The 27,329-nt window shown below is 35.3% G+C and overlaps 1 protein-coding gene across 1 annotated transcript in view; it reads left to right on the plus strand.

Moving 5' to 3' along the window:
- The window catches only part of LOC129233388 (uncharacterized), a 51,871-nt gene that overhangs the window by 20,097 nt on the left and 4,445 nt on the right, over nt 1-27,329 (plus strand). Inside the window, exons 3-6 of the mRNA XM_054867422.1 lie at nt 1,461-1,527; nt 6,847-6,906; nt 23,706-23,798; nt 26,150-26,312. Coding sequence (XP_054723397.1) covers nt 1,461-1,527; nt 6,847-6,906; nt 23,706-23,798; nt 26,150-26,312 — 383 coding nt within the window. The remainder of the gene's footprint in view (nt 1-1,460; nt 1,528-6,846; nt 6,907-23,705; nt 23,799-26,149; nt 26,313-27,329) is intronic.

A 27,329-nucleotide genomic window follows, 5' to 3' on the forward strand; every position in this document is an offset into this window, starting at 1 on the left:
TGTCTATCAGACACATATGCATCATGTGTTTCAGATCAATTATTTATTTTTTACTGTGAGACGGAAGAATTTTGCTATTAGCAGCTTTGATTAAAATCATGATTACAAAATAAATAAATAAATAAATAAATAAAATTTGAATAATTTTTTGAGTTTTATATGTATTTAAGTAATATTTGATATTAACAAATGAAACTGTTCAAGTTAGATGTCTAAATAAAATAATTCTTTTTTAATACTTAATAAAACATTAAAGTTGGCAAAAAAACATCTTTTCCACTTTCTTTTAAAATAAATTAAAGAATTTAAAAATAATATAGAATTATATTAACTTCAGAAACAAAGGGGAAAAAAACATGAAGCATTAAATTAATTTCTGTGTGTGTGTGTGATTTTTTTAAAATTGTTTTGAAAAAAGAACCCTAAAATAAAATGCATGATTAAAAAAAAAACAAAAAGCCTACTTGACTTTTAAATCTGGAATGAGAAGCAGGCAATTAAAAAAAAAATCTTACATTTTGTTTTATTGTTTTGATTTAATGAAAGTTGAAAAGGGTTGTATAAACAGTTAATTTTTAAGTGAATAGTTAAATGGCATAACTCCTGACAGATAAGTAGTATACAATCTAATTTATTATGCTTAGTTTCATTGAAAAGCAACATCTTGTTTCATGTACCCTTTGGAAGTTCTTTTCCTTTTAATTTTATTGCTATGATATTTTTAAAATTTTTTTCTCCAGTTTCATTTTATTTTATTTAACAACAATATGAGTCATTCTTTTTTCTTTTGGTAATATTTGTTTGTGTACAGTAAACTCCCGATTATCCTCAAGCGGTTTATCCGCGGGGCGGATTATCTGCAAATCAATCGATAATCTGGAATATGTCTTTTCGCATCGAAAAAGAAATACCAATAGCTGTTTTTTTAAATCGAAAAATTGTAAAATCAAATTCTGCTGTTTTTGATTTATTTATTTTTTGTGCTTTCTTCATCGTACATACTTGTTCTTTATTGATGTTAAATTCTGTTGTGCAAAAATACAAAACATTTTTACTGTGCTTCATATATTTTCACTGTTTGTAGAAAGTATTATGCATCAATACAGCTCAGTTTTTGAAGTACTACCACTTTTACCTTGTTTGTAACTCATTTCATCTTTTTTTGCGGTTTATCCTCAATTTTTATTATCCGCTTCATGTGCCACCCAATTCCGCGGATAATTGAGAGTTTACTTTACTCTTTTCTAATCAAATTCATTCTTCTGAAATTTTAAAATTTTAATCTTTAAAAATCATGATTTAAATCAATGTTAAAAAAAATCAACTGATTTATTCATGATTTAAATTGCAATTTAAGTTGGGTTGATTGAAATTGCTCAACCCCGACTGTTAGGGTAATATTATTAATTATCCAATGTAGCTTACTTGGATCTAACTAACATTTTCTGTTTATGTTTCAGATTTTTAGAAAATGCCTCTGAAGAAATAAAAAGGTACTTAAAAAAGATGGACATAATAAATGATATGGTAAATAATGTTAAAGAAATAAATTTTAAGCTTTATGAAATGAAATTATATTATATTGATGCTCACTCCTACTGAAAATCAGTGCTGTCAAAAAAGGCCTTATTGTATGTGTATATACAGTCGGACCTTCATATATCAAGGTAACAAATTTCTGGTAACCAAAAAAAAAATAAAAAAATTCATAAATAGAAGTCTTTGATATTTTGAAGCAATCTTAGTTTGTCATTAATTGCTCCTAAAATATTAGAATGAATGCTAATTTTCTTGTTTGAAACATTTACTGAGCGCTACATAGTTTCTAAAGAGCCTACTGTGTTGCAGTTTCAATGCTTTCATTACGGCTTTCCGATTTCTTATAATAGTAGATTCTCTGCTTGCTAAAATTCTAAATTTACCAGAAATGGCATTTTTGTGCCTTCAAATGTCTTCATTCTTCGACAATTCAACTTTATCCGCAACATTAAGTGATTTTCATTTTGACAGTGTAATCGAGAGAAAAGTAAAAAATCAAAAAGAATTTATACTGAACTTGAATAATTTTCTCTGAGTTTAAAGAAACTAGGAATGGTAATCAACAGACAAAAGAGAGAGCTTGAAACTAATTTTACTGTATTGCTGATTGCAATCAAGAATTAAAATAAACTTCAGGGAATTTAAGGACTCCAGAACGTAGTAACGACCTTTCTATGCACCCTCCCAACCATGGCTTCCTTCTGAGTTTTGTAGCGACCTTTACTAAACTTCATTTTCCCCCTTTAACCTTCATTTTTTGTGAGGCAACGATCTAAAATAGAAGAAATTTCTAAATGTCTTGCAAAAAAATTCGTAGAGATTTTTTTGAAAAATAGAAACAATTTTCCTATATAATGAACTTGGAAGTTCGATGCATAGATAATTTTGATGTGTGGAAGCTCGATGTATAGAGGTTTGGCTGCAGTTGCATATTAATCAACTCAGCCCCCAACATTCAGATCCAAAGCTCATATGTAAATTGACACCTTACTTTCAGAGAAAAATGGGAACATCTTGCCAAATGTTTTAAAAAGAAAAATGAAAGGTAATGAACAGGTTATGTGTGTGTGTTTTTGGGATCAGGGTTTTTGCAAAAGATTTGTTTTCACCATGGTGTTGCTTTTATCCTGAACTAGTATCATAAAATGTTGCTGTTTGCAGGGCCCGATTAACCTCTGAAGTTAGGGGGAAGCTCATACTCATTTCAGGGCCCCCCTCGCTCATTGGGCCCCCCCCCACACACTTTTGCTCCATAAATTTTCCAAAATTATACACACTAAAGCAAAACTGATCAACGACACAAATATTATTCTCACTATGCACCCCGAGAAACCCATTACACATTATTTACAACAGTGCTCAGGCAAAATTCATATTAAAATCAATCTCGAGTGAAATAATGGGTTAAGCTTTTAGCAGTCTGGTTCATTTGTTTTAAAAAATTAATGCATACAAAAAATATTTCCACTAATTAACCGCAAAGAAAATTTAAAGAGTTGGAAATGATCAGCCTTCTGCATTTCAGTTTAAACCTTCAACAACATTAATATTGCCATATTTATTGCTTTAAAGATCTTTGTTTATACTTATATAAATAAACAATAAATATTGTATATATAATGCAAAAAAACTCACAGATTACATAGGTTTTTTTCTTGTTTTTCGATTTGCAAAATCTTCAATAATGTCGTCAAAATTTAATCTATTGGTGACATCACTTTCGATAGCTAAAAGAGCAAGACCACTTAATTTGCTTTGTGAAAGTGATGACCTTAAACGATTCTTAATTCGCTTTAAGGCCGAAAAGGAACGCTCACCAGAGCAGTTTGTTATGGGTATTGATAGAATTATTCGTAAAGCAGTCTCTACATTTGGAAACGTATGTTCAATATTTAAGGATCTGATTATTTTAAGCTTATCAGCAAGTTTTAAATGACTCGTAAACTTGTGAAACTGCAGGAATTCATCAGCAAACTCTTCTTCAATGTCATCTGAATATGTACTTTGAAAAGCTGTGGCCCGTTCTCGAATTGTGTCTTCAGTCATAGACTTACTAAACATAAATCCAAATCTTGAGTCCAAGAAAGCATAAGCAGATTTTCTTTTATTTAATTCTGTAATGATAGAGTCACAAATTACGTTGTGAACTTGATATAAAAAGCGTTCTCTATCAGAAAAAACAGCAGCAGCACTTGAACTTTCATCAAGCATTTTGCTTCTGGCAATTTTTCTCGCACGAAAAACTGTATACTCTCTTGTGCCAACTAAAATTTCTGCTTCATTTTCATATTCTGCAAAATTATTTCTCACCGTGCTCATGAAATCTATCAAGGATGAATACAATGACAAAATAGCAGTCATTTCGCAATCAACAGACTGAAGTGATTTGCTAACACTATGCATTCGCTGCAAGATGCTATTCCAAATGACCGTCATCAGTGCAGATTCAAATTTTTTTAAATTCAACATTAATGAGCTAGCTTCATGTCTAGTAGCAGCACTTTCATTATCATTCTCTGAGAGAAGAGATAAAGTACTCAAAATACTGTTGTAATTTTTTTTTAATGCTTTTACTGCATCTGCATTTGCAGACCATCTTGTGCCAGAGAGAGATTTTAAAGTTAAATTACCAGATATAGCAGTAAAGTTCTCTATCAGCATTTCCCAGCGATGAGCAGACGCAGAAAAAAAATTAAATAAAGTTTGCAGCAGTCCAAAGAAAGATACTGCTTGAGAGTTACACTCTGCCGCACTGGTCCCAACAAGATTTAAGGAGTGTGCAGAGCACGGCACGAAGTCTATCAAGGGAAAATCATTTCTCAAACGTGCTTGAAGGCCGAAATATTTGCCAGACATATTAGATGCATTATCATAGGACTGTCCCCGGCAATACTTCAACTCAATTTGGGCATTCTGCAGAAAATCAACAATAACTTCGTGCAAATGTTCAGATCTATGGCCATGAATTGGGATAAATTTTAAAAATCGCTCTACACATTCACCATCCTTATCCACATAGCGCAAGACTATGGCAAGTTGATCAACATGACTAATGTCAGGTGTTGAATCAACAATAATACCGAAGTATCTAGCTTTCTTTACTTCAGATATTATTTCTGCAAATACTTTATGTGACATAATTTCTATCAGTTCTGTCACAATAGTTGAAGATAAATAGTTAACACTACCTTTGCCTTTGTTCCCATGTGATTGTATATGCTCCGCTAAAAACGGATCATAAGAGCTTATTAATTCCACGAGTCCAAGAAAATTCCCATTCTGCAATGAGCCAAAAGTCTCATTGTCTCCAAAACATGCGAGTCCATGTTGAGAAATAAACTTAATAATGGAAACTACTCTGTGCAAAACTTTTTTCCAATAGTCACATTCAGACTTATACTGATTTACTAGATTACTGTCAATGCGATTTGCTGTAATGGATCGCTGAGAAAAGCAGTGCACAGACTTCCTATGAAAATCGGAATTTTCATGAGATGATAATCTTTTTGCAATGTTTCTCCAGTCCGAATATCCATCTCTACATAAGGCTTGCTCACTTGAATTGACTTGGGCAACACCATAAAGTTTGCAAATGTAACAAAACACTGCTTTGCTGCTAGTAGAATAAACTAACCAGTCTCTTTTGACTACTTCTCCATTTTTCTTTTTGCGAAAAAAATTAGACGCATTGCACATTCTCTCATTTTTTCCAAAAATTCTTTTAGAGTTCTGCAGAGAATTCATATTTTGCTTTGCTTCATTGTACACAAAGTACTCTCTAAAATCATCAGTTATTGGCGAGGGCCACAATGCAGGATCGCCGTAATCAAATTCATGATTGTTGAATGTAGAACTTATATCAAGTTTGAAATCCATATTTTGTGATGGAATTGTACTATTTCTGATTGATTCAGTATCATAACTCTCCCTTGAATTTTCAGACATCGATCCAAAATTTTCTTCGTCAATTATCGAGCTAACATTTACTTCATTTGAAGATGTTGATTCAACATTCACTATGTTCGATATCGATCTGGAATTTTCTTCATTGTTCGATTCAAAACTTAATTTTGATCTGTCATTTTCACTGATCGATGTCGCTTCAGAATTTTCACTGGTTGATATCGATCCAGTATTTTCTTCATTGTTCGATACTTCATCCGATTTTTCAGAACTTAATTTTGATCTGTACTTTTCACTGGTTGATATCGATCCAGTATTTTCATCTTTTGAGTTTGATGCTAACTCACAATTTTCTTTTAGTATTTTAACGCTTTCATTTTGAATGATAAAGCTCTTCATCGCAAGAGAAAGCTTTTTATTGCTTTGCTCTAGTAAGGCTTTACATTTTCGCTTTTTGGAACCTGAGGGTTGAGCAGACATTGCTTTTTTCCCTCTCTGGACACGAAAGGAACAACTAATGTTTAGAAAGAAAACTCCGATAAATAAAGCAACATCTAACGTTTGTCACGTGCGGCCGACCTGCGACGATGACGAGTTTATCAAAACGTAAGCTCATGCAAAGTTGAAGTTGAAGTTTCTTTTTTTGCCGCAGGTCAAAAAATGGATTGCTAGGTTTAACTTGTGTTCGACGATTACGACTGGTACAAACCGGTGCTTAACCGTGAATGCAATGACTTCAGCTAATGCTAAAGCATTGGGGGGGTGACTTCATTATTTTAACCGGTAAGCTACCGATAACTCTTCGCATATTGTATTGCACAAATTTTTCTAATAAAAAAATATAAATAAAGAAATAGAGCAAAATGCATTTATAAACAAACTGGAATTTTTAATCAGTTTTTTAGTCATTTTCGGGCCCCTGAAAATTTGGAGGGGAAGCTCAAGCTTCCCGAGCCTTTCGGGTAATCAGGCCCTGGCTGTTTGATTTCCTGCAGTCTTTTGCATTCATTTGTTTTTAAAACAGCCTTAAATTTTTATGTGATCAGTCACAAAGAAGGTTTGCAAATTCAGAGTTACAGTCATGTCTCCGTATAGCGAACACTCGATTTAACGAAGTTCTCTATATAACGAAGCATGTTCAGCGACACAGAAAGTTTCAGTAAAAAAGCATGTAAATCTGTCTCTCTTTGACGAATACCAAATGGCCAGATTTCTATATTGCGAAGTTTTTATGGGGGTTTATGTCCCCCCCCCTCATTCTTAGTTAAATAATGTTGTTAGTTAAAAAATTGATCTAAGGAAGTAAATGTTGAATTTATACACTAGTTAATAGTTATTTGCTGCAGAAAGCGATATTTATTTTACTAATTTGTTTATTTAATTTTTACTTTGTATCTTCTACAGGTAGTCAAGCAGATTAAAGATGTCGAGTGTTCAAGAAAAGAACTTTTAATGGATAAAAAGGTATGCTATGTTAAGATATTTGTCTACTTTTCATTGTACTTAATTTTGCTTATTAGAAGATGTATCAAATAAATGTTTCAAAAATTCCTCTGTGAGAGACAATCTTTTCTTTGGATCTCCGCCAGCGGTAAAAATAGAAATTAAAATCCAGGTGTAACCATGCCTGAAATAAGTTTTTAAATTGTCAAAATGATAAACCTCTAGGTGCCATTTTACATGTAAGGTTCTCTTTAAAAAACCAATTTAACTCTTTCCTTCCCAAGCAAAATTTTCTTATTTGTCTTTTCCTTCCTGAGCAGATAGCCCAAATCCACGTGCAAATGCTTTCCCCCTCTCAGACATTCAAATTTTTTCACTGCTGACAGGTAACACCACGCCTTTGACAAGAGCCAGGTGCTTCAAGGTTCGGGGTGGAGCAGCTTTTGCAATTCAAGCAAATTTCTGAGAATTTGGCTCAAAAACGGAAAAACATCATTCTATAATTCATATAGCTAAAGTGTTTTTTTTTTCAGTAAAATTCAGTGATACTACATATATATATATATATATATATATATATATATATATATGTAAAGGTAAACGTGATAAATTGGTCATTGTATGTAACTAGCGGTGATTATACATAATCACCAATAAATCTGGTAAATGTGATACATTATTCAATATTTATCAAGTTTACCGGCTTATTTGTATAATCTCCTGGAGTGTTTGTTAGCAATTAAAATAACATTATACTAATATCAATAAAACCTACAAAACTATTTCAAGTAAAAAAAGTATTAGAAGTGTTGCTGCTTTATAATTTTTTTCAGGACAACAAATTGAATGATAACATGATTAATTTAATTAGCAACGTCACTTCAGAGAAGGGGGGGGGGATAGCATTTGCTCCGAGTGTCACCCTTTGGGGGGGACAACCAAAATGGATTTGAGTTTATAAAGAATAAAAAATACCTCATGTCTGTAAAATATTTAGAATTTATTTTCACAATGGATTTTTAATCCATTGTATATTTTAAATAAAATATATATTTTTTTTATAACAATAGTTCAGAAAATCAATATAAATTCAATATTGTTCAGATTTTTTCATCATCGCTATTGTTTTTTTTCTTTTTCGGATTTTTTAAAATTTTATTTATGTATTTATTTGTTTTTTCTGTTAGTTACAATCAGAATTCTGTGGTGTGGAATCAGGCCAAATGATCGTAAGTGGCACCGCGTACTGCATTGCAAAAATCAACCCCAGATTCGAAACAAGCTCCACAGTTAACGCGGAAAAACTAACTATACTTGTGTTAGAACCGTTGGAGCTCCTATATTTGTCATAATACATTGAAGGGGATGTATCACTAACCATGCACCCATGTGGACATCAACTACTTCGAAAACTATGTATAGCATTATTTCGTCGTCAAATCTCGGAAATATTTTTCATTATTTAGGCTCGCAAACAAGTACTCTTCGGTATCTTAAAATGTAAAAATGGAGTTAAAATACTACCATAAAACACAAAAATTCAAATCATACCAAGAGGTTTAATACGGACGTAAAACACATTACATCATATTAACATTCTGCCGTTGTGCATTCAATACAGATACACATATGCGGAGCATTAATGAGAAAACATATCACACGACATTACCATCACGTTATTTTATGCCCAAAATAATTGACAATACCAGTGTGATACAAAAGCATTAGTATATACCTGTAATTACTAATCAATTACTAATAGTACAAAGGATATCATATCTTTACAACAATGTGTTACGTATATGGCATCTCGCCATTTTCCTATCCTTCCGCCCCCCCGTGTCCGTTTACCTTGTCGTGGTGGGGGGGGGGGGGCTTGCGGTGTGGTGAGTTCGGGGCGAGCTCTTGGGAGGAGTCGTGAACCCCCAGTTGCTCAAACAGAATATCGGCGGGAAGGGACTTATGTTCCCTTCCTTCCCTCATCACACTTACCAAATGCGGACGAAAACCCCTAAGCCAAGGCGTGTCAACCGTGCCTATGGCTGCGTGGTACCGGGGGTAGTCGGTGCCTCAAACGGGAGGCTTCAGGGATAGCAGGCGAACCCTGTCGTACGCAGCCTTACCTCTGTGTAGGGGGGCTACACAGGGGCTAGACCCCACTTTTCCCCCTAGTTCTCTGGTTTTTTTTTATGGATATAAACACTAAGAACACCTCTCCCCCTTGTGGGGAGCGTCAGACTGTATATTCGAGCTTAGCAAAATTCTTTATAATTAAACGAAGCGACCCAAATTTAAATTTTACAAAAATATCTCCCTTTGTCATCAATAAAGCCTTAAGTCATCAGATAGGTGAATTTCAAACTGTTAAAAAATTACGAAATGGTGAACTTTTAGTCGAAATTAAAGATACCCAACAAGTTTCAAAAATAATGTCAATAAAACAAATTGGATCATACCTAGTCACTGTCTCAGAACATTCAACACTAAATTTTTCACGCGGAATAATTTCTGAACCTGATCTTCTCTATACCTCAGAAAGTGAAATATTACAGGAAATGAAAGACCAACACGTGAGTGGAGTTAAAAGGATCTCCATCAAACGTAACGGCGAGATGATAAACACAAAACACATTATTTTAACATTCAGTACACCCGTCCTCCCGCAACGAGTTAAAGCCGGCTATCTCTCTTGTCCAGTTCGCCCTTATATTCCAAATCCGCTCCGGTGTTTCAAATGCCAGCGATTTGGACATTCAAAACTTTCGTGCCGTGGTACTGAAACCTGTGCCAGATGTGCAGAGCCCGGTCACGATAGCAATAACTGCTCTAAAACATACAAATGCGTTAACTGTAAAGGGGATCACCCTTCATATTCCAGATCTTGCTCAAAATGGCTATCAGAAAAAGAAATCCAGGTTATTAAAACAACCCAAAAAATTTCTTATCCAGAAGCAAGAAAATTAGTCGACTCTCGCACACCCACAGTAGGAATTTCCTACTCTGCAGCAGTAAAAAAGATCTTAAAATCAGCAAGTACTCAGACAGAAACACAAACTGTTAATAATAACACTTCGCTAAACTCCACAACACAGACAAATAAACAAACGTCTTCCTCTAGCAGTAAAACCAATGTAAGTAAAACACAAACCAAAAAATCCACCAATGCAAATATGAATAACACTGCTGTTGAACCATCTAAGAAAACTGTCGAAAAAAAGAAAATTCTCGCACGCGCAAAACTTGGGGTATCCTCCAAACAGAGACCCCCAAAACATTACAATTTTAAAAAGGAGGACTTCTTGCTTACCAGCAAGAAGGTTAAGCTAACAAAATCTCCTCCTCTTCCCTCTGACGAAGAAGTCGAGGACATTGAGTTTGAGGAAACTCCCCCAACCGATGATGAAGGTTGGGTGGAGGATCTTCCTGCCTCTTGATGTGCTTCTCTCTCTTTGGCCGTTTTTCCTCTTCTTTCTTCTTCATGGCCCTGAATATTCTCTCTTGGAATTGTCAGAGTTACTCGCATAATGTCACAGACATCAAATATCTTGTCGAATATCACCAACCGGCCATATTCTGTTTGCAGGAAACATTCCTGTCGCCTGTTGATAAACCGAGGTTGAAAGGTTTTGACATATACCGCAAGGACTGCTTGTCAGGTGACCGTCGTTGTGGAGGAGTGGCATTGCTAATCGCTAATGATTATGCATCTAGCCAGCTCAATATCAACACATCTCTGCAAGCAGTAGCTGCGCGCGTTCACCTTCACTCGCTGTTCACAGTTTGTTCTGTATATATCCCACCTTCTTATGACTTGAGAAGCGTGGAATTGCAGACACTGTTAGATCAACTTCCTCCCCCATTCGTCATCTTGGGGGATTTCAATGGTCATAATCCTCTCTGGGGGAGTCCAGACTCCAACAGTAGAGGTTTAACAATAGAAAATTTTATTGAAGACAATGATCTTTGCATCCTTAATAACGGTGAAAACACTTATTTTCATCTTACTACCCAAACTTACCATGCCATCGATCTCGTAATATGCTCACCTTCTTTTCTGCCACGTTGGGATTTTCAGGTGGAGGGTGGTCTCTACTCCAGTGGCCACTTTCCGATCAGGATAACCTCTACTGGACGCTGCGGCCATCAGCAGCATCAGCAAGCTCGACTTCGCATTGATCGAGCTGATTGGGCAGCATTTACCCAGTTGGCAGAAATTAAATCAGAAGACGTAACTGATATTGATATCGATGTAGCGGTAAAGCGAGTAACCGACATTATCCTAAACGCAGCTAACGCTGCCATACCAAAAACCACTGAAGGCAGGATCAAGTTTCCTAAGCCTTGGTGGAACCTCTATTGTCAGGAGGCTCATAAGAAGCAAAAAAAGGCATGGAATACGTTTCGTCGTTATCCAACCACACAAAATCTCGTGGCACTTAAACGAGCTCGTGCTGAAGCTCGAAGGATTCGACGGAAGAGCCAGCGGGACTCGTGGCAGACCTATGTCAGCACAATCACGACGTCCACCCCATCAAAGACCGTATGGGGTAAAATAAAAAAAATCGTTGGCAACTACAATATATCTTGTGCACCCATTCTGGAGAATAACGGTCGTATTTTATCCGATCACAAAGAGGTGGCTGACTTCATGGGGACTTATTTGGCAGAAGTCTCCAGTGCAAATAACTATTGCTCAAAATTTTTAACCATCAAATCACGCAAAGAACAAAAAGTTCTAGATTTTAATTCAAACATTTTTAATCAATACAACACAAAATTCACCCTTCAAGAACTGAATGCAGCCTTACAAAAATCAAAAAACACATCACCAGGTCCAGATGAAATTCACAATAGTATGTTAAAACATCTAAGCAGGTCCTCTTTAGAACATATTCTGCATCTTTTCAATAGAATTTATTCGGAACACAGATTCCCAAAATCCTGGTGTCAAGCAACAGTAATTCCTATCCTTAAGCCCAATAAACCATCTGAAAAACCTGAGAGCTATAGACCTATAGCTCTCACTAGCTGCCTATGTAAAATAATGGAACGGATGGTCAACTCCAGGCTGATATACATTTTGGAGTCGCATCATCTGCTATCTCCATATCAAAGTGGATTCAGACGTGGTAGATGCACAATAGACAACCTATTGCTTCTCGAAACATCAATAAGAGAAGCATTTCTCAAACGAAAACATCTCATGAGCGTATTTTTTGACATTGAAAAAGCATATGACCGTACCTGGAGATATGGGATCCTAAAAACCCTGCACGAGTATGGGTTACGAGGTAATCTCCCCATCTTTCTCTCTAATTTTCTAAGAGACCGAATTTTTCGCGTACGTGTCAAGTCTGTTCTTTCAGATGCATTTATTCAAGAAGAAGGAGTTCCCCAGGGAAGCGTACTAAGCGTAACTCTTTTTGTAATTGCAATCAACAGCTTAATCGAACAACTGCCTCCCGCTGTCAAAGGTACCATGTTCGTTGATGACTTTCAAATATCTTTCTCTTCATCGAGCATGAGTATCATTGAAAGACAACTTCAAATGGCTATTAATAAAGTAACACAATGTGCGGAGGAAAATGGCTTTACTTTCTCTGTTCAAAAAACTTTCTGTATCCACTTCTGCCGCAAAAGAGGTCTTCATCCTGATCCAACACTTCTCCTTAACAATCAACCAATAGCTGTAAAAGATCAAGGAAAATTCCTCGGTCTTACACTTGATAGCAAACTCAAATTTATACCGCATATACAAGAGTTAAAAAAGAAATGTTTACTAAAATTAAATATCCTTAAAGTCTTATCAAACACTTCCTGGGGTGCTGATACAGAGTCTCTCAAGAATCTACAGGGCTCTAATACGCTCAAAACTTGATTATGGATGCCAAATTTATGGCTCCACGGCAAAAAGCTATCTGAAAGTTCTAGATCCAATCCACAATCAGGCACTGCGCATCTGCACAGGCGCTTTCCGAACCTCACCTATTAACAGTCTTCATATTCTTGCTCATGAACAATCTTTAAACAATAGACGCCTCAAACTTTCATTGAACTTCTACTTCAAAATAAAACCTTATACTGATCACCCTTTACACCTTCATATTTTTAATCCATCTAATGTTATCTTATTTCTTCATCGTCCTTCTGCAACCCCAACATTCTGATACCATTGATGAATGATACCACCTGTTAACTGTAATACTTCTTGCAGAGTTAGTGAAAGAACTAACATTTCATCTACTTGCGATTACTTTTAAATTAATTTTCATAAAACAAATTCTCATTAAACGAAATATTAATGCTTTCTACAACTTTATCAGTTTCTGGGAAATAAACACGATAACCCTATGTCTTAAAGGCATATCCAATGAGAACACCTTTTCTAGCTTTTAAGTCTAGTTTATTACGTTTCTGCTTCGGAATTCCGACGTAAGACACGATTCCGAATGGTTTAAGGTGTTTTACTGAAGGAATATTTCCCCCATAAAGCTCAAATGGGGTTTTTCTTTGACCCGAATGGCAAACTCTGTTCCAGGTGTAAACGAAGTGCAACATTGCATCTGGCCAAAACTTTTTATCTAGACCGCTTTCTTCAAGCAATACAGTGGCCCCATTAGCAACTACCCTGTTAAATACTTCACTGACACCGTTCTGTTCTGGACAAAAAGAGTTTGTTAATTCGTGAGAAATACCAGAATTCTTACAAAACTGTTGAAATTCATTATTGACATATTCCCCTCCGTTATCAGTTCTTATAGCTTTCACTTTACTTCCTAAAAATCTTTCAGCCCTCCTGATATGCTGAATAAGGATACCAGTTACTTGCCTCTTTTCTCTGATCGGATACAGCGAAACTCGTTTGGAATAGTCATCAATGACTGACACGTAGTATCTCTCCCCATTTCTTCCTTTTACGGGATATGGTCCCCAAACATCAGAATAAATTAAATCAAGAGGTTTTTCAGATTTAACTTTATTAATGGGTTTGAAGGATACCCTCTTAAATTTTCCCAATTTACAATCTTCACAATTAAATTTCCCCCCTTTGAATTTCGGCAAACCCCGTACACTTTCTAAGTTGCTGGTTTTCTTTATACAATCAGCATTTACGTGGGCTAATCTTTTATGCCAAATTTCTAAGGATTCAACATTTGAAGATTCAACATTAACGATATTACGAGAAAAATGACTAGAGTTTTGTTTATCCTTCAAATTTACGTTATCATGACTAGACTTTTGAAAACATTTATCAACATTTTGGGGTTTTACATAATATATACCATTATTTAAAAATGCTTTAAAAATAACACCTTTCTGGTCTGATACCGTCAAAATACCATTTTTTGCTTCAAATTTTGCCCCACCTTTATCAAATTTAGATCCCGAAATTAAATTTCGTCTCAATTTGGAGGAGTAAAGTACATCTTTTAAAACAATTTTTCTTTTACCAAATCTTAAATAAATATCCCCCTTTCCCTCAATCGGGAATGTTTTACCTTCAATGGCTACAGCCATTTCTTTGTTACTTAATTCTACAAAGTTCTGAAAAATGTCTCTGTCCTTTGAGAAGTGGTGGGTGGCGGCACAATCAAAGATATATGAACTTGATCTATCCATTAGACAGTTTGCCTCACTTAAAAAGAAATCTTCATACTCACAAAAGTCAGCCGATGGAGAACGGTGGTGGTCATCACTTCGCCGTTGAGAACCGCGCCTTTTCCATCTCGAACGACCTCTCCTTGGACTTAAGGGACGACTCTTTGCTTCAGGACAATACCCCTTGATATGACCAGTCTTTCGACAACGGAAACACGTTACGCTTTTGTTGTAGTCCTTGTTTACTGCGAAAGTTGTCTTGGCTTGAATGTCAAAATCATCATTTCTCAAAGATAGACGATTTTCCTCAGCTACCAGGTCGGACACAATCTTTGAAAAAATGAAATCTTCATCACTTCTCCGCAGTATACTCTGGACAATTCCGTCGAAACAGGATGGGAGGTACCGGAGCAGTTGGAATGACAGAAATTCCTCCGAAAATGGGGTCTTGAACTCCTTCATACGATCGTAAATTCTCCTCAATCTGGCTGCGAATACGTTGATTTTCTCGTTTTCTTCCATTCTAGATGAGGTTAACTCCGAAAAGAGCTTCATCTTGATACTTCTGTTGTCTGGAAAGTAGTTTTCCCTCAATTGGTTCCACGCTTCGTGGGGATCTTCGGTATTCTCAATAATTTTCCTGAATTCATCTCCGACGTGTAGATATATCACGGCAACAGCAGATTGACTCCTAGCTTCGAAATTTGCGACGTCTTTCGCGGTAACCCCTCTATCCGTGCTAATTTCGGGCTTGGTCTCTTTTCCAGTGACGATATTCCATAGATTCCGGTCGATGAGAACAAACTTCATATCACTGCACCAAGACGAGTAGTTGTCATCCTTCAATTTTTCTATCATTATGCTAGAGCACGCCATTCTCTAAAATTATAATTCCAAAAATCTTCGGCCCCTCCTTCACCAACAGTCTCTCAATTTCTCACAGAAAGCAAGGTTTTGAAAAAAAATTTGCGCGTGAAATGTCAGTTATGGCAGGAATCGCCCATAACCATCTTGATACCATTGATGAATGATACCACCTGTTAACTGTAATACTTCTTGCAGAGTTAGTGAAAGAACTAACATTTCATCTACTTTCTGTGAATAACTGATGAAGAGACTTCTTTAAAAATAACTAAAATTTATTAACACGTGGAAAAAGGTAAATATAATTGTATAAACATAACTGAAGCCAAAGGTAAAAAAGATTAATTAAATATGACTAGCAAGTTAAGCTCATCCTAATACGGCTCGCTAATCTATTACTAAGATCAGCCAAGCACAGTCGGCAATCCGCCGAACAATACGAGCTCTACCCTAGCTACCTTTTACAGGACAGACATCACCGAACGAGTCTTAAAAAAGAGAGAGCGAATCTCAGCTCCGATCGCTATTAAATAGTCTGTCCTCTCATTATTCACATCAATGCCCTCACATCCACGCAACCAATGAGGATGCACCAAGTGGCAGAGACGCCTCCCTGCTAAGCCAATGGCGGGAGTCTGTTACGTCACCCTTCCGATCCGATCACTCACTTCCGATTCACTCGGATCGTTGATCCGAACAGGCGTCGGTTGATTATCGTGAAGTTCAGTTACCTGGGCAAAAGTAAGTGTAGAGATATTTGTAGAAATTCTATTTCTAACACATTCGGGATCCGAATGCGCCGGGTGCTTTCAGATTTTCAACTGTCAGATTTTAATACTCTCAATACAATAAAACTGATTGAACCATGGTGTGAAGTAGTTCTACCTACCATCAATGACCTCGCTAAATTCTCTAAAGAGACTACCTCCAATACAGCCTACCAACAAATATTTTATGATACAAAATGCAAATATTCTTATTATGACACTTTCACTGACGGATCAAAAGCAAACGATCACGTCGGCTTTGCTGCAATAATAAATGGTCAAGTTACCGCTGAACAATCACACCCATCTTGCTCTGTTTTTACAGCAGAAATAAAAGCCATATTGATATCTCTACAATCAATAACCCAATCCGCTAACAAAAAGTGGGTGATATACACTGACTCAAAGTGTTCAGTGGAAGCAATCACCGACTGCAACAATAACAGCCATCCCATAGTCATTCAGTCTTACCATTTATACAAAAGTCTTACACAAAATAATTTTCATGTACTCTTTTGCTGGATCCCTGGTCACGTAGGCATTGCCGGCAATGAAGCCGCTGATTCAGCTGCCAAAGACGCAAATATCCTAGTTGATGACAGTGTCCCTTTAGTTGACATTAAAAACGCAATATCTGAATGTCTTAACACGCATTGGCAACGGACCTGGAATCTCGAAACACAAAACAAATTACATTCGATCCAGCCATCGACTAAAGGTTTCAAATCATTACAACTTACCAGGAGAGAACAAGTTTCGTTAACTCGTCTTCGCATCGGCCATACCAGGTTCACCCATAAATACCTCTTATGCCGTGAACCAGCTCCGATTTGTATTAGATGTAAAGTCAACCAGACAGTGTTGCATATCTTATGCAACTGCCCAAATTTTAACCAAATACGTTTTAAATATTTTAATAATTTTAATCCATCTCTGAAAGACTTGCTGGGGGACCCACCCCATCCCAATATATACTCCTTCCTCCGGGAGATTGGCTTCTCCTTTTTAATTTAGTGGTTGTGTCATCAAAATGTAATTTTATCCGTTTTTCTTGTTACTGAAGGTTCTTTGACAACCTATTGTTTCAAACCCTTTCATAAATTTTTTAATGTTTACAGGTTTTTTACTACTTGTTTTAAACTACTTTTGTTTATACCTTCCTCTCCAAAACATTTTTACTTTTATCATACCCTGGTTTTTTATTTATGTATAAATTCTAAACTAAAAAATCGTTTGGCGCAGTATAGCCCTCAAGGGCTCTTGCGCCATTAAAAATAAGTAAACCAACCAACCTATCCTTCCGCATTGCTGGGTGCTCTCCCATCGGCTCTCAATCGGCAAGTCGGGCACTAATGCCTAAAAATTCGTTGCAAGAAAGAAAAAGATTTTACAATCCATCCAACCATTTACGGGCCAATCATTTTCTTCTCCGCAAATCCCCTGTTCTAATTCAAAAAAACATGCATGGAACTCCCAGTTGCGTTACAGCTAGTTAACTCATCCCTCAAAACAGAGGCAGTGCTGCAAGCGGTTAATGATAATCAAAAGATTAATGCGCTACGATTTTAGGTTTCACCAAAACGTGTAGGATAGGGGGGACAAATTGCCAGAGTGTGTGAGGCAACAGTTGCACATAGCGTCAACTTGAAAAAAATTTAAACATCTCATTCCGTTGAGTAGCGGCATATGAGGGATATAATGCAGGTGAAATGTATACAACTGAAATATGGTAATCTGTATACCACACATACATTCGTTAAAAACAAGCTATACATAAACATAATATACAAATTTCGTATTCCCATGCACTTTGAATTGGGTGTCCTAAATTGGTTCTTTTCTTTTCTACATTTAAAACAAGTTTTCTTGCTACCCTCGATTTTTTTTCTTTTGTGCTGATGCTCGAAAATACTTTCAACTACTCACACATCTTTTTCGACTTGTAAAATTTTGAACTATTTGTTCAGTTAATTTAGTTGTGAAATCCTTTAGTGTTTGAGGTCGATGTGCTTGAGGATAGTTTGTTACACTCATAATGATGAATGAATTTACTATTGTTGTGTCCAACAGAAACCAGAAGAGGTAATACCACTACTTCATTGATTTCCTCGAGACACAGTAGTACTTTCGACATTGGTCTGCCAAATCAACCCCTCCCATATTGGAGTTGTACAGTTGTAAAGCTTTAGGGCAACTAATTTCATTAATTTCTTTACCTTGTCTTCTTTTTACTGTAACTAAACTCATCTCCAAGTGTGGATATGATGCTGATTGGTTTTTTGTCAAGCCAAGTGCTGCACAACAAATGCTGTTCCTGACTGCACTGGAAAGTAACACTTTGACCTTGGAAATTTAGCTGTACTCGTTCTCTTTTAAACCCTCCGCCAACTGTTCCCTATTAGATATAACAGTACCACATGACACAATACTGTTTTTCAGAAATACTCTTGCTAATTTAACGCTTGAAAAAAAAAGCGATAAAAATAAACTTCATAAAATTTAGCTTTCAAAGGTTGAACCAAATTCATCACAACGTCATACCCTAATCCGTTATTGCATCTTTCTACGGCATCACTTTTTCCACCATGAACATTAAAATTATGCACATATCCAAAATGAAATGTGCATAACATCCATATTTTTACCCCTCTTTTTGCTGGTTTTGGCGGCATATATTGCACGATGCCAAGTCTTCCTTTGTACTTTATTAATGCCTCATCCACTGTCAGTTCTTTATGAGGATAAAAATGTTGTTTGAATTTACTCTTTCAATTTCACAATAAAGGTTCAAGCTTTTGAAAAATATAATCTGGGTTATTTCTTGGCTTCTCTATTGATTTATCAGATAAATAAAAGTATCGTAAAATTTGGAAGAATCTATTTTTTGACATTATTTTTTAAATCATATCATGGCCGAGAACTGGATTAGTGCATCAATAATCTGTTCAATGTGACATACTAACCATACTCATAATTAGTAATACTGATATGAATGAACGCATCTCTTCGATACTTGTTTTTGGCGTCCAATTTTTATCAACATTTTTAGATTTTTCTGCAGCAATTTCAGCATACAAATTTGTATTCTTCAGTATGTTTTCCATTTCTTCATCATTCACTAAAAACTTTAAGTAATCTAACTCCAATGAGCCTGCTTCTAATGAATGTTTCAAACCTGGGTTTCCAGTAAAGTGCGTTTTTTTACCTTCACTGCAGTTGACATTTGTCGACCAAGAAATCAATTCATTTTCAATATCAATGCAATCATCATTTTCTAAATCTTTATCATCAGAGTCAAAGGACGATATATATCCTGTCGCATGGGGACATAAAATTGATACATTATTTTAGTCATCCTCTTTGATGTCGATATCTGATAAATCAGTCACTATTGAAAAGGATAGCATCAATTTCCTCCCGAGTCAAAATTCATCTTCTGCTAGAAGTCATTTCTCTGCAGCTCAAAATCGAATGATCAGTCGAAATAGTAAATGAAAATTCCCTAAGCAAAGGTGCCCGCTATTTCCTCGTAAGTTGAAATCATGTGAAATACCAGTATTTGTCCTAGCGATAAGGAACCTGTCCCGAGCTTAGACCATTGAGAGGTCCCGAGGGAGCAGATGAATAGCATTTTCACGGGAGGGACATCAAAACCTGCCGGAGTGATTTCACACTTCTCGACTCGGAGGGGAAAGCAAATGCATTGGGCTGGCCTGGACCATTACGGAAAGGGACAGTAATAGATAGTTTTGGCTATAACGGGAAGGAAAGAGTTAATAGTGGTAAATTGGTTGATGGTTAGAGGTTTAAAATGGTACACTTTGTTGGAAAATTTAAGTTTTTCATACTGAAAAGAAACTACATATGGATCTTTACTAATGTTAATGCATGTTCCATATACAGTGGAACCTGTAATAAGTTACCTTTGGGACCAATGTATAATTTAACACACATTGGCAGCAAACATGAATCTTGAAACACTAAATAAATTGCATTCGATCCAACCGTCGGCTAAAGGTTTTAGATCATTGCATCTTACCAGGAGACAACAAGTTTTCCTAGCTCGACTTCGCATTGGTCATACGGGGTTCACTCATAAATACCTCTTATGCTGTGAACCAGCTCCAACGTGCATCAAATGTAACATGAACCAGACATATGCTGCAGCAGTAAGAAAAGTCTTCAATTCCACAAGTACACAAACAGATCCTCAAATTAATGCAATAACCAGCGCGAAATCAACTAACTCTCCTAAATAAAAAAATAAGCAGCTCAACACTCCTAAGCCTCAACAAAAAAATAGTAACGAAATTAAAATGCAAAAGTACACAAAACCCCAGCACAAGTTACTCAGCTAAACTAATTTCGAACAAACCAAATGATCAATAGCAAAAGAAAACAATTGAAAAAAAGAAAATTATCCAAACGTGCGCAAAAATTGGGGTAGCCTCTAAAACAGAGGCCCCCAAAATTCCATAACTTTAAAAAAGAGGACTTTTTACTTTCTAGCAAGAAAGTAAAATTGACGAAATCATTAATTGAAAAATCCCAACAACTTCCTCCCCAAGAGGAGGACGAGGATGTTGAGTTTGAAGATCTTCCACCATCCGACAATGAAGGATGGACGGACCATCCTCCTTCATGAGCTGCTCTCTTTTCTTCTGGCCGCTCTTCCTTCCTCTTCTCTTCATGGCCCTGAACATTCTTTCTTGGAATCGTCAGAGTTACTCGCATAATGTCACGGACATCAAAGATCTTGTCGAATATCATCAGCCGGCCATATTCTGTCTACAAGAAACATTTCTATCCCCTGATAATAGACCGAGATTGAAAGGTTTTGACATATACCGCAATTTCTGAATGTCTTGACACACATTGGCAGCAGACATGGAATCTTGAAACCCTAAATAAATTACATTCGATCCAACCATCGGCTAAAGGTTTCAAATCATTACAACTTTCCAGGAGAGAACAAGTTTTATTAACTCGTCTTCGCATCGGTCATACCAGGTTCACCCATAAACACCTCTTATGTCGTGAACCAGCTCCAATTTATATCAAATGTAACGTCAACCAGACAGTGTTGCATATTTTATGCAACTGCCCAAATTTTAATCAAATACATTTTAAATATTTCAATCATTTTAATCCATCTCTGAAAGACTTGCCGGGGGACGCACCCCATTGCAATATATACTCCTTCCTCCAGGAGATTGGATTCTCCTTGTTAATTTAGTGTTTGTGTCACCATTATGTGATTTCATCCTTTCCTTATTACTTTCTTCTATATCTAATATATAGAAGAAAGTATTGGATTCGTGCAAATTTTCGAATTTCGAATTTTGACGGATTCGAACGTTTTGAGGTGTGCTGAGTCCATTTCGACTATTTTTGGAAAATGCCTGTCTGTCTGTGTGTGTGTATGTATGTGTGTGTGTGTATGTATGTGTGTATGTGTGTGTGTCATGTCTGTGTGTGACCAGTTTTTTGTGGCCGCTCTACAGCAAAAACTACCGCACGAAATCGAACGAAATTTGGTACACATATGTGCCCCTATGTGAACTTGTGCCCATTGGTTTTTGGCGCGAATTCCTCCAAGGGGGGTGGAGCAATGGGACGTTTTTTGAGTTACGCGTGCTTGCTATTCCTCAGGAAGTAACTGGCGGAATCAAACAAAATTTGGACCATATGTTGCCATTAACAGGAACAGGTGCTGATTCAATTTTGGTGGCAATAACTCAAACGGGGGTTGAGCTATTGAACGTATTTTGTCGTCAATTGTGACTGCTGTATCTCAAGAAATAATGAACGGAATGAAAGAAAAATTTATCGGCAAGTAGACCTTAGTGGGTATAAGAGCTGATTTTATTTTGGTGTCAAAAACTGAAAAGGGGGTGGCGCAATCGAATGTTCTTTTTTTTTCATTGTGAGTGCCATTTCTCAAGAAGTAATGCTACATTCTGGATGAAATTTGGAATAAATGTGAATCTATTTGTAAATAGGCGTTGTTTCAATTTTGGCGCCAATCGCTCCATGGGGGTCTGATTTTTTTTTTTTGTGTTAATAAAAATAGCTTTATAAATGCAACAATAAGAAAGATAAATTACAATATTCTCGTCTGCTTATTTCACGTGATTTTTATTTTCGGGAGATAATCGGAAATGTTATCGCAATGATTTAAAATTAATAACTGTTGCCATTTTATGTTTGTTAACAAATAAAACATCTAATTAATTCAAGCAAGGCTTTTAAAATAACTTTCAAGTCGTTCTTTGCTTTGCTTTTGCGGGAATTCAGGAATTCGGACGGTCGTCAAGTTTTTTTTTTTTGCTGGGAATATTGCATTCTTTTCAAGCATAGGGATTGATCAGAATTCACAAGAAAGATATAGAAGAAAGTTTCGTGATGGCCACAACATACTAGTTTTTCAAGTTATTGTTTCACCTATTTTCTTTAACTACAATTTGCGTAAATGTTTTTAACATTTATTGTTTTTAATCACTGTCCTTTTTTGATACTAGCATTTAAGGTTTTATGCTGTTTTCTTCAAAGTATGCTTACTTTTAAATAATAAATAAATACCTTTGTGCTGAAAATTAAAATAATAAATAATCCAACGTATTGAAGCATAAAACATGCAATTTATTGCAAACAGGTGGTTTGGTGTTACAAGGAACACCTTTTTCAATGCAATGAAGTGTGAGCTTCTGGATGAAAAGTCTTGTTCTAAAATGAAAAATAAATAGTTTATAATGAAAAATTGTTTGGCGCAATGCAGCCCTCAAGGGCTCTTGCACCATAAAAATCAGATAAACAAACAAACAAACAAACCAAAGTCCAGCACCATTAGGATATTTATCATCAACAGGAATTGCAATGTCAAAAATATGTTATCTATACAAGAACATTATTCAGAAGCAACTACAATGCATTTTATGGAATTTTCTTTTGCTAGTACTGCAGGATAATTCAATGTTCCTCCAACTTAATATTCAAATTACTATTGAAAACATTAGTCTTGTTCAAGTTTTCCACTATTATTTTAGGAATATTTATCGTCAGTTGGAATTGCAATGTGCTCTACAGGGTTATTGGCACAATGCTCTTCAGAAGAAACTGCTACAGATGCTATAGATTTTTCTTCGGCAATCAGAAGTGCTGCAGGGTCTTTAAGCTTTCATTCAATTATATTATCACCAAAATGTCTGTTTGAAATGTTAGCCCTGAGTTCAAGGCTTAGGCCTTATCGTAATGTTCGGTAATCAAGGCCTTTTCATTGGTTAAAACACAATGCTTAGAATTTCAAGCTTTCTGTAGTGAATATTATTATAGAAATGCATTATATTTAAATGTATTTATATGCACTGTATTGAACAAACAAGACATAAATTTCTGTTTTACAAATGCTGAATATTAGCATCTAAGCCTTAAGTTCCTGAACTCTCCTGTACTTTTTTACAATGACCTCATACTGAGAGAGCACAATAGAAATATTCAAATGTTCAAAAGTCATATGTTGATTAAAATTGCAAGACGTCTGTGGAAGTATTAGTATTAAGAGCATTAATACAGATTTAATTTTCCTTGTAGGTCTCTCTTGCTAGTACAAGTGATGTTACTCACCGAAGTCATGAAGGTGTATTATATCAAGATAACTTAAGGAAAGTGCCTTACAAACCACAGGTATTGTACTTCATCAAGAACTGATTTATGCATATTGAATCTTTTCTTTAATGGCTGCAAAGATAAAATTTGCCATGAAGTTGATGTATAGAAAACATCATTCTGTGACCAGATTTTTTTTAATTTGACATTGTTATTTTATTTATTATTTTGCTTAAATGTGTTTTGTATTGACCTTGTCAAGGTTAGTGTAAACCCTGATATCATGATTCTTGAATCTTAGACATCCAAACACCTAAGAAAAATAGAAAATCTGTTAAATTATTTTGATACCATCCCCTCCCCCCTAATTCAATGAAAATTTCAATTCAAAATATGTTTTAAAATAAAAATACGCAGTGAGAACTGCAAACTGCCACTTTGCAAAATAATTCATATTTTTGTGATTTTGCAATGCCAAAAATCTAGTTTGACTGAAATGCTTAATATGAGAAAATAGCCGTATGGTAGATTATCAGTTCACATTACGCTAGTAATCTAACTTGAGGACAGCTGAGCAAGTGCTGTGGCTAATGGCGCCATTTATAGAAGCTTGAACTATGCTACTAACAAAAGAAGATTTTAGCAAAAATCAGTTTACTACTAGTGGGCTTTTTTGGTGTGAAAGTTGCATTATCATCAAAACTTGGTAACTGAAAAGTGATATGAATCTGGCAGCAATATATTGTTGCCTAATACATAGTTAGAAGAAAAATTTGTAAAAAATTGTAATTCTTTGAGTAAGTAACATTTATGTTTATTATAGACATTATAAGCTTTAACTACTTAAGAAGTGGTATTTTTTTGCTGTAAAGCTGCACTTTGCCGCATGTGCGACTGTAAGGGTGTATTTAGCTTTTTAATGTATGACATTTCTATATTTACTAACATTCATGTTAGTTTAAGGGTTGCTCTGGCCATGGGAGACCAGGGTATCCCTATATTGGAAATTCCAAAAAGACCTCCGATTGTTGCCTTTATGTTTTCAGGTGTGCCAAATGCTAGTACAATATATCACCCTCCCCCCCCCAGATAAAAAAGAAACTGGCTTCATTATTTGTAATAGTGTAATATGCAGATGAAAGGTTCCATTAGTGTAAATATCTTATTGCTGCAAGCAAGGTATTTTTCCCTTTTTGTGATGCAAAAAAAATTAGCAGAGGATCTTGAACATTTAAACATTACCTCTCACTTTTTACACATTAATTTGAAATTAGAAATCTTAATTTAAATATTAATGAATGAGCTAAAACTCTTGCAGGACTAGATGAATTCAAACCCTCCCATATGCATTATATTTCATTTGTCAGAGATTCATTTTAAAAATTAGAAAAGAAAAGAAAAACACTAATCTATTGTTATTCTGCCATTGTGTTCAGTTGAAATTAAGCTGGACCGAAAAAAATATGGGATCTTTACTCACTTTCAAATTATTAGTTGTTTTGAAAAATTTGTCCAATGAACATAGATATTTTACCCTGTATAAACATAAACATAACATAGTGAGAAAACGTAAAAAGTGTAAGTCTCAGAATAAAATTTAAAATGCTAATTCCCCCTCCCCCACAACCGTCTTCTTGATTGTGAGTAGAATATTTTGTAGTGCTATGAAACTTTTATTTTCTAGTCTATTTTTTCTTTTCAAGAATAATTTTAGAAATTAAAGTGCAGTGGAGTCCCGAAAATCTGAGGTAATTGAGCTCACCTTACCATGGATTATACGGAAAATTTTTCTACATTTAAAATTTACACAACTGAGAAGGCATAAGGAGGAGCACCTTTTACTTCCTTGCATCAAGAAAAGGAACTTTAGTCTTGAAAAAAACAAACTTATCACTCAAACTTCAACATAATTTTCCTTTTAATTGCTTTTAGACGAATTTTAACCTAATTTTTTCTCAATTGTGCAAGGCAACCAAAACAGGTTAATTAACCCCTCAATGTACTTTTATTATTGCCTGAACAAGTCAATAAGTTTTACAGCAGCGAAATATTTTTTATTTTCAGATTTTAATGAAGATCAAATTTTTTGCTACACCTCGGATTATATATAAGCGGAACCTCGAATTTTTGAGACTCTACTGTATGTATTTTGCAAGATAATCCATAATTTCTCTAATAATAAAACCATTTCTAGAGAAATTTAAACCATCAGTTTTATCATTAGAGAAAGCTAATAAATTACTCTTTATTATTGTTGTCTAATAATAGTAACTCGCATTTTTGGGACCACTTCTACAATAATTTTCTCTTCAGGACCCTATCCAACCGATTAAACCACAAATAGTGGTAGATATGATGGACCCTGGAGTGTGATATGTAATAATTGTCATCTTGTTATTTTCATTGAGGAACAATTTTGATTTCTATAGGGTCAAGTCAAAATACCTCCCTGGCTTACTGAAGAAAAATTAGATGAAACAGTTGCTCTTACTGACAGTACTCAAGGCTCTTCTACTTCATTAGCTTTTAAAGGAAAATCATTTTGTGTGACCTCACCAGTTGAGCCTTCTTTAGATACTTTATTAAAACACAGTAAGTTGATGCAATTTTTCTTTTCTTGTTTTATTGGCTTCAAGTGCTCAAGTTGCACTGTCCAAAATCTGTACCTCAGGACCAGACTAACTTAAGTCCGAAAACGGCGATTTTTCAGGTTATTACTGTACTGTATGCTGTAGAATTCTGTTTCGTTTTGGGCCATAAGATTGTAGTTAGAAAAAAGAAATCCTTAATATTATTTACCTGTGTTAACACTAGAATTACATCAAGGGTCATTTTGACCCACAAGAAGAAATTTGCATAGTTCCCTACATAGTGGTATATATTTGTAAAAATTATTTTAAAATAAGCATATTTATAATAAGTGCGATTTATTTAAGGTATGTAGAGATTATATGAATGCATAGTAAATTATTAAAAAAAATTTATTATACTCTTAAAACACCCAGTGCTGTTTTAGTTCCATTTCAGAAACAAGCAGCTAGTGCTCTTTTGTTACGTGCAAAAATGTTCCGAATGCTTCAAATTCTTGCAATGTTATGTTCTAAAAGGCATTTTTGCATTGGTGCTCTGTTTCAGCATAAGTAAATGTATTTTCATTTCTTTTAGTTTTTTTTTTTTTTTTTTGTTAAATCCAATCTTCTTAAAAATTTTGTATTATTACATAGCACAATGATCTAGAAAAAAGTCAAAGAAGGATGAGGCTTTTTATGAAAATACAGAAGAGCAGTTAGCAAAAAAAAAATTGCTTGGGGTCAAAATGACCCTTTCTGTAATTCTAGTGTTAAAAGAGTGCAATTTTCTAACTTTGTATGCAAAGTTGTGATAATGTGTCTTACTTTGGTTTGACTTTTAGGTTCAGAACCATCACATTGTTGTTGAGAATTAGTTTTGCTCTCTCGTATGTTAAACCACTAACTGAAATTTAGTTCGGTAGCATCTCTATATGTTTAGCTGTTTTGGATCATTTTCAAAAAGCAGTTTCTGGTTTGCTGTCTCTTTGCATTTAAAGAATTTAAATAGTTTTAATGTGCTTCTAAATTTTTACATTGT

This window comes from Uloborus diversus, unplaced genomic scaffold (assembly GCF_026930045.1).
Source record: "Uloborus diversus isolate 005 unplaced genomic scaffold, Udiv.v.3.1 scaffold_369, whole genome shotgun sequence".
NCBI classification, from domain to species: Eukaryota; Metazoa; Arthropoda; class Arachnida; order Araneae; family Uloboridae; genus Uloborus; species Uloborus diversus.